This window comes from Triturus cristatus, chromosome 7 (assembly GCF_964204655.1).
Source record: "Triturus cristatus chromosome 7, aTriCri1.1, whole genome shotgun sequence".
NCBI classification, from domain to species: Eukaryota; Metazoa; Chordata; class Amphibia; order Caudata; family Salamandridae; genus Triturus; species Triturus cristatus.
In genome coordinates this window covers 168,778,774-168,793,468 of record NC_140590.1, presented here as the reverse complement: position 1 = coordinate 168,793,468, position 14,695 = coordinate 168,778,774, and the positions used below count along the sequence as shown (strand labels likewise).

At 44.6% G+C, this 14,695-nt stretch overlaps 1 protein-coding gene across 1 annotated transcript in view; it reads right to left on the bottom strand.

The window, feature by feature from the left end:
- The window catches only part of LOC146809136 (IgGFc-binding protein-like), a 453,503-nt gene that overhangs the window by 248,178 nt on the left and 190,630 nt on the right, over positions 1-14,695 (bottom strand). The window contains exons 15-17 of the mRNA XM_085615950.1: positions 6,483-7,044; positions 3,385-3,956; positions 1,722-2,292 (exon numbers count right to left, since the gene is read on the bottom strand). Of these exons, the coding sequence (XP_085472076.1) occupies positions 1,722-2,292; positions 3,385-3,956; positions 6,483-7,044 (1,705 nt within the window). The remainder of the gene's footprint in view (positions 1-1,721; positions 2,293-3,384; positions 3,957-6,482; positions 7,045-14,695) is intronic.

Here is a 14,695-nt window from a genome sequence, read left to right as displayed (position 1 = left end):
ACCTTCGTGTTGTGCCTCCTGTTAAGGGGCTGTTCGCAATGGTTACATTCGAATTGTTGTACTGTCAAATGACGCAGATGTGATTATTGTTCTACTTAGATTTGTTGCAATGCTCATAAATCAAGGATTGTCAGAGTTATAGATACGTTATGGAACACGCAAAAAAAGACACTTAATCCTGCTTCATATTCTGTACAAGAAACTTAACACATAGCTGCCCACTGTTCTTATCAAGTCACCTATTCTTAGGGGTGATGACATTATGAGCAAAATTGGAATAAAGCTTAGAGCTTTAACTGCTGAACCTGTGAAGTTTCTAAAAGGATCTGCTGAGACAGAAGTAGAATGTGACTCTAAAGACGTAGAAAAATAGTTTGTGAATATGTGGAAAACGAGTTCTCACTGTCACACATTTGATGATCTTTGGTACAGTGAGTTCAAGAGATCAGTCCCACTAAGTGACCATACGTCAATGTCATATTCTGTGTGTGGACACATTGAAAGAGCGTCCTACTTGATCAGAAGATTTGTAAATGTTTTAGAATCATGCATATGTAAGAGAAAGATCCATGTGAATTTGGTTGGGAAGATATTGATGGGGTGCTAAAACCTACGAAAGATCTAAAGCCTCTACTTACAGAACTTACAGGTACATGTACTTGCAAAACCTGTGCATCAAAAAGATGTCCCTGTCGATATGCTCTTTTCAAATATTCAGCATTCTGCAAATGTACCACAAGCGATTGCCAAAACAAATAAATAAAGTGAAATATGAAAATGTGTCTAAAAGAGGAGTGATCAACATATATTTTTTCTTCATATTGAGATCATAAACATTGTTTGGTGTATACATAAAATGATTAAAAAACATTATTTGTTTCATTTCCATATATGTCTCTTCTTTCTCTATTGTAGCCCATTGTGGAAAATGGGGGAAGGGTTTCTCTGAGGAGTTATTTTGTGTCTCTATAAGACTACCTGACTCCCGGAACCTATGTTTTGACACCAAAATGAAGTATGTAGGTCTCATGGTTCCTGAAATATTACAACATCGCTGCGACACATCCATCATTTTCAAAACTGTCACACAGAAAAATTAGACCCGGATCAGAAATGTCTACCCAAGCTAACTTACTTCACTAATGATCCAAAAACACAAATCAAAAATGAAAATCTCTGGACAACAATTTTTTTATGGGGGTAAATCAGTGGCCCGGGATTATTATTGGGAAAACACTTGAAACCAGTGTTAGCACAGAGTGGAAATATCAACAGATAACTAATGAAAGGTCACAATGTAGACATCCTATATAAAACTAAATGGTGTATCAGTGTCACAGTGAAAACATATTAACCTCACGCATTCAAATCAAGATCTAGTAATAACAATAAGTACAATGTAACAAGACATATTAAAATGAGTGTGTACGTCCTGTGTAAAAATCTTTATTACTGCTGTTTAGTAATATTTCTGAACTCAAGATTAAAAAACTATGAATTAATTGCCTATCTGTAACACTTTAATGGTAGAAATGGTGAAATCTGTATAAACATTAATACCATTCCATTGCTTAAGAAATTTGGTTGAGACTTCAAGTTTATCGGAAATCAGGGAGTTGGGAATTCATGCAATGAAGTTTCTTGGGTACAATTATAGAAAAGCAGCAGTAAATTGGCTTTGTACCAGAAATATAAATCAAATGACCAAATCTCTGACTTACGGCAGGAAGCAGTCTCTCTCCATGATTTGACCTCTGCTCCGGCATCTTGGCAAGCAGCCGTGTATGCCTGCAGGCTGCTACAAAGCGCTTCTTGGTCGTTGTTCAGCACACACATGTCGTAGACGCAATACTTGAAATAGTTGGTGGGGTCAACGTGTGTGTGGCAGTTTTGGAAAGGTCCATCTGTTGCTGTGATCATGCCACACTTGGTATCTGCTGCATATGGAGCGGTTCTTTCCTCGCTGCAGACCGGGCATTTGCTACCACAGCCGTCGGTGCATTCAGAATCTTGCACTGGCAGCTTCCAGGCTGCACAGAATTCATCCACATTTGGGCTAGTTTTGCCACTTGGCAGCAGGAAATCATCACTCGGATCGTCATTAAAATTGCCACAGAGGCCACACATCTTCTCCTTGTAAGTGGTTGGAACCTTCACCTGCACGTAATGTGCTCCATCATAGAGGACCTCCTCTCCGGCACCTGTGCGGACCACCATATTGTTTCCCTCTTGATTTATTGTGACATGTCCACCATCCAAGGTCACGGGGAGATTGTATACTTCTTCATTAATCTGTTTGCAAGACAATGACAGGAGTCAGGGGCAATAGCCAATAACATCTAATGATTATTGGGCTGAAAATGTTAAATCCATCCAATGGATAAGAATCACATTTGCAACCATGTTCTATGGACAAGTCAACAAGAGTCTATTTTGGAGACAGACACTGGAACTCAAAGAAACAGAGCAGTCATTGCGAAATGGTCAAAGGTTCAACTCCTGTCACTGTCTAGGTCCGGAGTCGATACTGCGGCTGGCTTGCCCATTACAGTGGATTTGCTCTCTCCCCTCCCGCCACCAAAAGAACAATGGCAACACATAACACACACCAAACATTTTCTTGAGCTGAATCAGACGTTCCAAAGCCCCAAAGTTCAAAAAGGCCAGAAAAGATCCTCCTCTAAGTATTGCCACTTGAAATAGGCTGTAATGCATGAGTGTTCTCGATTACCCAGCTAAAAGAAGAGCCATCATCAGAAGGGTCTTGTACTCAATGGACCTCAAGAAAGGTGTTATGTATAACTACACCATAAAATACACAAACTCTTCTGAATGAAGCACATCAGTGAAAAAGAGCGTTCAGGATGTTGGGGAACGTCTTGTATGCAAAACCATAACCATTTTCATTCTCTCCATTTCTGGGATCGAGTGCCGGAGCCGGCAAAACTGATCCCTCTGCCATGCACAGATTCTCCCGTCACAAATATACTTACATGTCCTGATTTTGCAGGCCATTAGGAATGTTTAATTGATTACCGACTACTAATAATAATTTCAATCAAGCTAAATAAATAACTGATTGCAAATATTTACAGCAACACACTGTCGTGTTGAGCATTATTAATATTACTAATATTAATGGGAACTAGTTTAAGAAATTGGTGGATAATTATCATCTCTAAAGGTTTGTATGTATCAAGTCATCAGGATTTCCAATACATCGCAATCCTTTCCACATGCTCAGACTAACATTATCACAATGCCCCCTACCACGCCCTGCCCCCGCTTGCCATCTTAAATCATTTGTTTCAATTAAATGTTTTTTTTAGAAGTCACAAAAAATGGTCTTATAGTCGCTAAAGAAAAACTGATTAAATATCTTACCGTCACAGTCCATTTGCTACCTAGTTTTAAGGTGATATTGTTGTGGTTCACCGACACCATCAACTTCTTGGCATCCGCTACATTATCAACCACAACTGAGAACCGGTGCCCTGGATAGTCACTGCTGATGGTAGCCAGTGTGTAAGTGCATGTCCCTTGGAAGTCAAAGTCAAGGTAATCAAATGAGATGTAGTGACCGTGACCCGCTGCCACACATACACCAAATCCAGAAGGGTGGCATCCCTGAACCCCGTCCACAACTTTGCACTCCTCATTGGCACCACAGGAGATCTTCACACATTCTGCGTTCCCACTGTCCGTGCACCTGCACCTCTCCTCACAGGTGGTGTCTGGGTAGAAGTCCTCTCCTTTCTGGTAGTACCTGCCCTTGTACGTGCAGCCACAGTCTGGAACGGGGACACACTTATCTCCGCTCAGTATATATCCACTGTCGCAGAAGCATCCTTCGGTGCAAGGCTCCTCACAGCCGGTCGGCGGGGCAAGGCCATAGCAGGTAGCCGGGCAGCCTCTGCCACACAACTCATAGTGACTCTTATCGGGGCATTTGGGATCTGCAGAAGACATAAGAAGGAACTTGTTATTATTTCATATGCAAATCTGCGACAGAAGTCTTGGGTTTCGAGGAGGTATATCACACATTACAGATGATTATTCAGCTGGCACACATGACTGTTTAATTACAAGCAGATGGTTTGAGAAAATGTCCTCCCTGCCTAATATGGGAAAAGATTTGTGTCCAATGCGGTGAAGCATGTTTCTCTGATGGAGAATTGACGTTATGGTCACACGGGTAGTTTCCTATTGGGCACTGCTATGTGTTCTGCCTCTCTTGATACTGTTCTGGGAAGGATGAATCTATATTCCCCCTACATGCCCCTTGCACGTTCCAGACCCCACAGTTGAGATCAGGGGGCTGCCGCGAGTAGACCGCAAGCTGACAGTAGCTCGCGGGCTGCCACTGAGTAGCTCGCACGTGACAATGGCCGGTCGGCAGGCTTGAGAGATATAACGCTGCACACCGGACAAGGCAGCCATGGAAAACAATGTGCACGTTTCTGTGAGGACTCCTGTGCTGGCTTGCCCACTACTGAGAATGCCTATCCTCACTTCTTTTCTTCCCTCTCCATCCTTATCTTCCTTATTATCCTTCACTAGCTTCCTTATTATTGTCTTTATCTCCTTCCACGATTTCTCTTTTCACTTCTTTCTTGAATTCCGTATGTCTATCTTTCTCCTTCTTTCTCTCTTTCTTCCTATCTTTTCCCACATAGACTTGCACCTTTTTCTCCAAATTGTTTATGTCCATTTTCGCAAAAAAAAAAATGTTTTTGCTTCATAGCTAATATAATTCGATCTTATGAACTTAATTTGGACATCGCATACAATACTTTTTTACAGTACTGCTGTTTGACAGGCTGGACTCTATACCCGCCAACACTTCTTTAAAGTAAAGCTTTGCCACTCTGCACAATGATTTAACACTAACTCGGTGTTCATGCATATCCATTTTCGAGACCCCCAGACACGATTTTACCGACAGAAAAATTCAACACAAAAACACAGACAGTTAAACTGCTCTGTGAAAATGTGTCAGAGCACCCGAGATCTGTTCCCAGACTCCTCTTGTGGCTCCCACAGTGTACGAGGAAGCATGTCAAACTCGCCACCCTCCCCCACCAGGCAACGCGCTCTCCTTCTCTCCGCCACCCTCTTACCCCACTGGACAGGAATCTGGCCCACATTACCACCTTCTCGTTGTGGGTGGTTGTAAATGTGTGTGTTAAACCACATAATCAGGAATTCTATGCATAATTTCATCTGGTACATGGGGGCCATACTATTTTCCCTATCCCATGGGCTTACCTTACAATTAGAGGAATTATATAGATATATATATTTCTATATAATTCTATATAGATATATATATATATGTAGATTCCAGCCAGTAATGGAAATTCTGGCACCGGGAAGCTGCACATAGAATTCTGGGTTTCTTGCTATAGTACCCTATAGGAGGAGACAAGGATAGTTTTAAGGGATCTTTAGTGTTCCGAAAGAAGGTTCTTTCATGAGCCACACCTGATGAATTTGGCTTCTCCTTTTAGGTCGAGCCTGGGTAACACATACTCTGCTCTGCGAGACATGCTGTATTAGAGTATGCACTTGAAGCTCCGCGCACTCTCCGCCCATAATTTTCATTGGCCTGTGTCTTTGTCCTTTGTAAATGCTGGGTTATGATTCGGTAATCGGCTTGTTAGTCCCTCCTTGTCTTCATTTGTAATCTCCCATGAGGACTGGCCCTTTTACTTCTGCTACACCGTCTGTGTTATTTAGTCTGTAAGCACTATTTCTTTAGTGAGTTTTGTCTAACCGCAGGCACGATGTGCTTTGTAGCAACATTCAGCGCCATGCACTCTTTCACTTTCCAAGCAGCCGGGACAATGGCGACCCCTTCTTTGGAATGCCATAGTCTCTCATTTATGAGAGTTTGAGGCATTGTAAATGACAATAGCTTAAACTCTTGCACATGCAACACCTATTGCTTTACAAAAAAAAATGTGTTGGTTATTTTCATTGCCCCATGCCTCGCTTGCACTTAATAGAGGCCATGCCCCTTTCTTTAGATGCGGCTCGTCTAAAGAAAGTGACATGGCCTCTATTCAGTGTAAGCATGGCATGGGGCGCTTGGAAACAAACAATATTTGCAATTCAAAAGGTCTCGCATTTGCGAGAATTTAAGCTATTGACATTTCCAGTGTCAATAGCTCAAAGTCTTGTAAATGCGCGACCTATTGCATTGCAAATGTATGTTCTACGTATGAACGGGGCATATTACACTGCAGCTGTATATTTAAGCCACACTGCCCAGGGGTGTGTGTAGTCTAGTTTTCTTATCTATCCAGACCTAAAGATCTAAAGCCAGACCATTAAACAAAGACTGGGTTACTGTTGTGACCTCATTAGTATATCAAATGCTTGACTTTTTTACAAAAGGGAGGTCATGTGTGTATGCTGCGTCTGGGTCATTTAAGCAAGCAATGATATATAGAGTAACATAAAATAAATTCTCAGCTTACAGCAGAAATTGTCTGTTCTCCATTCCTTGAGCACAACACCCTTTGCTTGGCATGCAGTGACGTAGGCCTTGATGGCACTACATGTTGCTGATTGTTGACCTTGGGTCTGGCAAGAGTCAAAGACACAATCTTGGAAGTAGTTTGTTGGGTTAATGGTTTCATAGCACTGACTGAATGGGCCATCAGGCCTGGTGAGGATCCCACAGGACTCCTCGGTCGTGTACGCTTGCTTTTGTTCTTCGCTGCAACTTGGACACTCTTCTTTGCACTCTGCGCCACATCCTGGGACATCAGCGACTTTCCAACTGTCTCCAAACTCCTTTTCCGTGGATGCTGGGTTGCCATTTTTCATTGTCAAGTCATCATCACCATTTCCATTGTTGTTTCCGCAAAGTCCAGACACCCCATTGGCGTAGGTGTTGGGTATGCTAACACTGACCTCTGAGCTCCAATCAAACTTCAATGTCATGCCGAAAGCAGCCTTGATGACCACTCTGTCGCCACAACGGAATGCTTGAAGGTCCTCAAAGTAGAAAGGCAAACACGTCACAGTCCCATTCACCTAGAAGAATCAAGAGACAACATTAGTTGTATGTAGTTGCTTCCCAAATTCAGGTCTTGTGATTGGTTTTTGAGCCATCTGAAACGGAAGGCTTTGACTTTTCAAGGGGAAATTTGATGGTGTTTGTTGGGCTTTAATCTCTGCAGAGTCACCCCCAAGCCTTTTGCCTTCACCCCTCCTGTTTTTTAATTGCGTTTTTAGGACTTTGTGCATTTTACCCCTGCTAAACTGTGCTAAAGTACTTATGCTTTCGCCTTTAAGCATGACAAAATTAGCTTATGCTTGATTAGCATATTTAATTTACTTATAAGTCTCTAGTAAATTGTAGCCCCGGGCGGTAATTTCCGTTCCGCTCGTGGAATTTGGGTAATTTCACGTTCCGCAGAGAACGCAGAATTGCCAAAAATTCCGTGATCCGTGGCTAAGCTCAAGTTTTTTGCTTGTTTCCGCTATCAAAATGTATGTTCGCAAGATATTTCCCCCCGAGCACGCAAACAGCGTTCGCGAACAGGAAAAAAGCATTGCGAATGGGCGGAACAAGCAACTCCACGTGTTCGCGGAACTCTGCGTGCTTGCAGAGATTTTTTACTGTTTCGCGGAGCTTTGCGGAGCGTGACTACGCAAATTCTGCCAACCCCTAGTAAATTGGCATACCATATAATCAGGGCTGGTAAATTAAATGCTACTAATGGTACTACACTTCATAATGTACCATTGCAGCCAGTGTGTGCAGTTTCAAACTGCCAATTCAACTAACCACCTTCCAAGTCTAAAACACCCCTTTTAATACATATCAGTCCCCCCTAAAGTATGATCTCGGAATTTACAGCTGCTTCCTGTTTGGTGCTAGTTAACCCGGCTAGCAATTTCCCGACCATTTGACTGTACTTGTATACACGTTGTTGATAAGACCTAGAGCTATTTTTCTCTTCAATTAAAAAAAATCCCTGAGTGCCTGTTTCGCCTTTTTGAGCTGACCCCCTACTTTCCCCTCCCGTGTGCCAGGGTATTTCTCTGACTCAAGGCACTATCCAAAGCCTGCTGAAGTTTGGCAATTTTGGCAAGTCGTTTACATGACTGGGCGGCAAAGAAAGCAATCATTTGCCCATGCAAAGCTGCCTTGAACCCCCCTCAAACTGCAAATAACTCTGCTGTGCCTTCATTAATCCTAAAATACTCCAAAATCCATTCTCTTGCATCAGCTACCCATTGAGGATCCTGAAGGAGGAGACGATCGATCTGCCACCTAGATCTTTTCCTCCTTCCCTCCTCAATTTCCAGCTCTAATTTTACAAAGGAGAAATCAGAGAATGCATTAGTCCCGATCTCAGTATCTATATGGTTCAACGATTGAGATAAAAGAAAGAAATCAATACGAGAACCATTTGAAATTGGCGGGAATAGCATGTATATTTACTCTTTGTCTGGTTAATTTGATGCCAGGGGTCTAACAGGTGATACTCCTGTTTTACGGCTTCTAGAACTTTTTTAGTTTTTGGTTTCAATTGCTTCTTGTTTTTATTAGAAGTGTCTTTCCTCAAATCTTGAATAAAATTAAAATCCCCTCCTAAAATGATCTGCCCAGGTGTCCCCCTGAGTAGCCCACTGACTTTCACTAGTGCTGAGGGATCATCTATTACTGGGCGGTAACAGTTTAAAAAATGTATTATCGTCCCATTTGATTTTACCTCGACCCATATCCATCTTCCAAGGGGATCCCTCCGGACTTGACCAAATTCCGAAGGCAAACCTCTACAAAAGTAAATAGCTATACCTATTTTGGCCAACCCAGCAGATGCATAAAAAGCATGGGAAAATACTCTAGTAAGAAAAAGCTTTGGGGAATTGGTTTTTAAATGGGTTTCTTGAAGAAATAACACTTGCGGCACAAAAGAAGCCAACCACCTTATAAGCCCTCCATACTTTTGTTTGTTTAGCATTCCATTCACATTAACCGAGATGATACAGCACTTACTAGTCATTTCTAAAATATTTAATGCTACAAAAAAAATCTCAAAATCCTGCTTTCCTTACTCCATTTGCTACTGCTCTTTTTACTGCTATACCTTTCCCAAAACCAACCCCCCCCCCAACAAACCCCCCTTCGGAAATGTGGACAACCACACTAGCCACATCTCACCCTCCCTACTTCTCTGTTGAGTTTCATGGAACTACACCCTTGGTGACCTCCCCCCCGGCAATAAGAACTTCAACGATATACTTATATGTCATTTCATTTTGAAGTGGAGATCTCCTTCAGAAGTCCCTGCGAGTCTTCTAGATTTGAAAACATATGAAATTTCCCCCTCACAAGGACATGCAACTTGGACTGTTGGGCAATTGTGCGCCTTGTGCTTTAAAGAGGTAAAGAAGTTTAACAAACTCTTTGCACCTGCATCCAGCTACAGCTGACATGTCCGAAAATATACGACATTTTGAGACTTCGTTAATAGGAATTGTTCTCTGTTGTATTGCCTTAGCCAGGATCCTTTCTTTAATACAGTAGTCGGCAAAGTTGACCAAGATGGTACATGGAATCTTTGAGTTTGGAAGGGGGTGAGAGGGAACTCTATGTGCCCTTGTTATTGTAAGATCTCCAGTGAGTTTGAGCAAAACCTTCTGCTTAATAAATGATTTGAACCATTGTAATGTTTGAGATCCCTCACTCCCCTCGGGAACCCCTACTAATCGTAAGTTTGAACGTCGTGGCCAAGGTTGACACCTGTGTACGTTAATAGGCACGGATGGCAGTCTACCAGAGAAGGAAAGAATGTACAGATTGTCTGTCTAGGTTCAATAATGCATTTAGGTAGAAGATGCCAAAATGTTGGACCAGAGGGTAATTGACAGATGTTTTAGTCTTTGGTATAGTGTTGTGGTTCTAGTACCAAAGAAAGTGGCTATTGACTTTTGGTTCTCTGTGTACAACAGGGCCCACAGTCAGATAACCAAATCTGATTCCAATCCCCAGAGCGGATTAGCTTCTGAATCAATAGGTGCTGCAAAGTAGTTTAGAACCTTGAATCTGACCAGTGGATATTGGCAGATCAATTTGACATCAAATGCTAAGGAGAAGATGGCAATATGTGTACCAGACCAGCTGCATCAGTTTAAGGTGATACCCTTTGTGTTGAAGAATGCTCCTGCTACTTTTCAACCCCTGGTGCACTAAGTTTTTGCAGGTTTGGAAGAGTTCTGTGTGGCATACCTGGATGATACTGCGGTGTTCAGCAATTCATGGAAAGATAACCTGAAGCCCCTAGGAAAGGTGTTGGCCAGGATGAAGGAGGTGAAACTGACCATCAAGTCATCTAGGTGTCAGAAGGGACAGTATTTCGTAGTCTACTTTAGGTATGAGGTTGGGGACTGGAAAGATTTGCCCGTTGGATGCCTACTTACAGTCTGTGCCGGAGTGGGAAGTGTCTACCACCCAAAGGTGTGGGTCTTTTTAGGACTCACAGAGTATTCAAGGAATTTGGTGCTAAACTATGGAAGTATAGTTTCCCCATTGACTGCTTCAACCTCTAAGTAGCAACCCAGGAAAGTAATATGGACTGCACAGTGTGTCAAATAGCACTTGAGGAGTTGAAGGCACTGTGCATTGCACCATTACTGAAAGCACCTGACTACAGACAGCCATTCAATGTACAGACCGAGGCCTCTAACAAGGGAGTTGAAGCTGTGTTTGCTCAACGCGAAGGTAGAGAGCATCCGGTAGCCTTTATTAGTAAGACATTACCACCGAGAAAGCAAAACTGAAACTAGGCGGCTTTTGAGAAGGAGTGCTTCGCCATAGTGTGGCCTTGCATAAGTTCAGCCTATATTTGTTATGCACTAAGTCTGTGGTCCAAACAGTTCATAAGCCACTGAAAGGCTTGCTGGCTATGAAGGTAGAGAATCCCAAGTTATTGAGAGATTCTAATTTTTTTGCAAGGTTTAGACTTTGCAGCAGGTCCTCATACCAGCGCCCCCTCCTGTCTCCTGTCCAGCTTGCCTGTAGTCTGCTACCCTCTGCTGGCAATCTACCCGCTGCCCTCTACTTGTGCCTCCTCTGCTTGTTTCTTGCTCTGTTTGACCTTTTCTGCTCATTCTACTGTCCTCTGTTTTGCATTTTCTCTTTTAGAAAACATATTTTAATCATCAAATAGCACATATGTGGCAGAGCTCTGTAACCCAGAGACTTCTGCATAATAAACGTAGTGCATTATGACTTTGACATTTTCATAATAAGATCAAGGAAAAATAGAGGGCCATGCAGATGAAAGAAACAATATGAAAACCCCATCCCAACACCCCCGGTCACACTAACAACCTCACAAGAGCAGCTCAGCAATAGAACATGCACCACAATAAGCGATTGCAGCATACTAATACACAGTAATCCACAGTTTGCACCAACAGAGTAAAACCTAAGCCGGATTGAAGGGCCCTGTTGTAGAAACCGGCTCCAGCTGCAAGCCTCGATAGTCTGCCCATCGCTTCCAAATTTCAAAATGCTTATGCAGGCATCCACTTGCAGTAAAAATGTGAAGCTCCAAGCCCATGAAAAGTCTAGACCATTCTTCCATGCGGACACTGGGGGTGCCACCGGTGCCTTCCACGCCCTAGCAATGTCTCTCTTTGCCAGAACGAACCCCAGCAACATGAGATGGCGTTTATATATGTTGCCCCCCAATCCCATCCATAACATGTAGGAGCACCAGCTTCGGCGAGTGGGGAAGGTCCCAACCCAACACCTCCGAGAGGCAGGACATCACTCCCCTCCAAAATCGTGACTAGGAGGAACAGTACCAAACTGTATGCATCAGGGTACCCTCCTCCCGTTCGCACCTGAGACACACCGGGGCGGCTACCAGTCCCGCCCTCCACAATCGAGCCCATGTGAAATAGACCCGATGAAGATACTTAAACTGAACCAGGCACAGACATACCGCTTTTACCGCACCCCGCGGGGAAGCTAAGGCCTTCGTCCAGTCTTCCTCATCAAGTGGGCCAACGTCTCCACCCCAGGCCCCTCTAAGCTTCTGCAGTGTGGGTAACCAGGGATTGGTAAATCTTAGAGATCTTGTGATTCTGAAGATTTCCCATAAATACCTTTGCTTCTATCAGGCTAAACTCCGCCAGTGAATCCAAACCCTCCAGGCTAGGGGAAAGGGCGTGTCGAAACTGGAGATATTTATAGAATTGGGTTTTCGGCATGTGAAAATCCTTTTGTAGGTCCTGAAAGGACTTCAGGACCGGCCCCCGCATTACATCCCCCAGGGTAAAGATACCTATGCTATCCCATCCACGAAACCCTGACAGAGTGGCTAATTGTGGCAGACGCCCGTTGTTCCAGAGAGGGGTCCTCCCGTGTTAGTTTATTCCACCACCCCATCCTCTGTAGGGCCTGCCGCCAAATTTGGAAAATTACCTTAGTCGTCGACGGCAATGAATTGCGTAACAGTGCAGAGTACAGTATTGTGTGCAGGGAGAAATCCCCATATGGCGCTGCTCAACAGCATAGGCAGGGTCGACCCTATCCCCATACCACCACTCGTTCAGGATGAGAAGGTGTGAGGCCATATAGTATGAAAGAATGTCGGAAGTCGCCAGCCTCCCACAGTACGTAGAGAGGAAGCATGTCCGTAGATCAACTTGCACCGCTCCTCCGGCCCATAGAAACTGACCTAGGGCAGCATTAACCTGTCGGAACCATCTGGGGGAGATTGGGTAGGGGTGATACTGCAATTGGTATAATAAACGGGGGAGCGAGACCATCTTGAATATGGCCGTTCTACCATAGATTGACAGTGGCATATGGGACCAAGTCTTAAGATCCTTCCGCACACGTTCCCAAACGGGAACCAGGTTCCTTTCCCAAGACATGGTAGGCGAGTCCGATTGGAATACTCCCAAGTATTTCATCCCCCCTGTAACCACTCGAACCGATGAAGCCCAGGAGCCAAGACCTGATGTTTCCCCAAGAACCCACAAGGTGGACTTGCGGGGGTTCAGGTAGAGACACGACGATTCCCCGAAGATCTGCATGATGCGGAGCAATCTCGGCCCCGTCCTATCCACATCGGTAAGAAACAATAAAACGCCGTCAGCATATAATGCGATACAATCCGATCGCCCATTCAAAGCCAGACACTTGAGCATCCACACGCACCAAAGTGGCCAGGGGTTCCATAGCCAGTGCAAACAGGTATGGAGACAGAGGGCAGCCCGACCTGGAACCCGGTCTAATGGAAAAGGTAGAGGAGGTAGAGCCGGCAACATGCACTGATGCAGTAAGGTCAGCGTAGAGCAAAGTCAGGTAGGACAAGAAGCGCCGTCCAAAATTTAGCCTGTGTAACAACGCAAATAGGTACACCCAACTAAGGAAATCAAATGCCCTGTCCATATATGCCAGTAATAGTGCCGCCCGTTCACCGAGCCCCTGAATAGTCGCAACAGCAATATTTGCTCGTCGAATATTGTGTTGCGTCGCCCTCTGGGGCATAAACCCTGCTTGATCTGGGTGCACTAAGGTAGTGATATGGGACCGCAGGCGATTGGCGAGCGCCTTGGCCAGAATTTTGGCTTCGATGTTCAGAAGTGAAATAGGACGGTTTGAAGCGTGTTGATCAGGGGGTCGGCCAGCTTTATGAAACACCACTACCTCCGCATGTCTCCAGTCACGAGGGAGGCATACCCGCTCGCAGGCCTCCTCTACCACCCTGAGGTACTGGGGCCCCAGCTGCAAGAAGTTCTTCTTAAAAATTTCACAGGGAAACCCGTTTGGCCTCGGTGCCTTCCCAGAATTAAGGTCCCCTAAGGCGGCACCCAATTCCTCTTCTATAAGGGGGAGATCTAATTCCTTACTCACCTCATCGCACAAAGCCCTAGGCGGGATGTCGTCGAGAAAACGGCCTATCACATCTTCGTGGAGACACTCTCTGGGGGCGTACAACTCTGCGTAATATGTAGTAAAACCTTCGGCAATCGCAGTGGGGTCTGTAATGGACTCCCCATCTGGACTTGCTATACCGGGGAGGGCCTGGGAATGAAACACCCCTTGACACAACCGATGGAGTATCTTACTAGACTTATCTCCCCACTGGTAAACCCTACTGCGTGTTACCAGCCAAGCAAGGCGGGCCTCTTCCAATAGGAGGGTGGCGTAATTCTGTTGTGCCAGCAGCAATTGTTGACGGACCTGATTACCCCTGTCGCCCCTGCTACCATTATCCAGATCTGTAATATTAGCCTCCGCTTGTAGCATAGCTTCCCTACACGCTCTGCGAGCTGCCGCACAGAAGGAGATGTCAATTCCCTGTATAGTGGGCTTCAAGGCCTCCTACAGGGGTTCAGCCCCCGAAACCGATCCCACATTGAGTGTCAAGTATTGGTCAATAGCACTTTCCATACGTTCCCTATAGTCTTCCTTTTGGAGGTTCCAAGCCTAAATGCCGCCAACCGGGGAACAAACAGGTAATCGAGACGGGAGTAGGAATCGTGAACCGCCGAGAGATATATGTTTCCCTGGGCATTACCATGTAACCAGCGTCACAGGTCCTCCCAACCAAGCCCCAATGCCATAGAGTATAGATTTGTGGGCCGGCAAACAGCTATGTCTCCCCCGAGCCTCCATCAATCCCTGGTCACATCCATCACGTCATTCTAG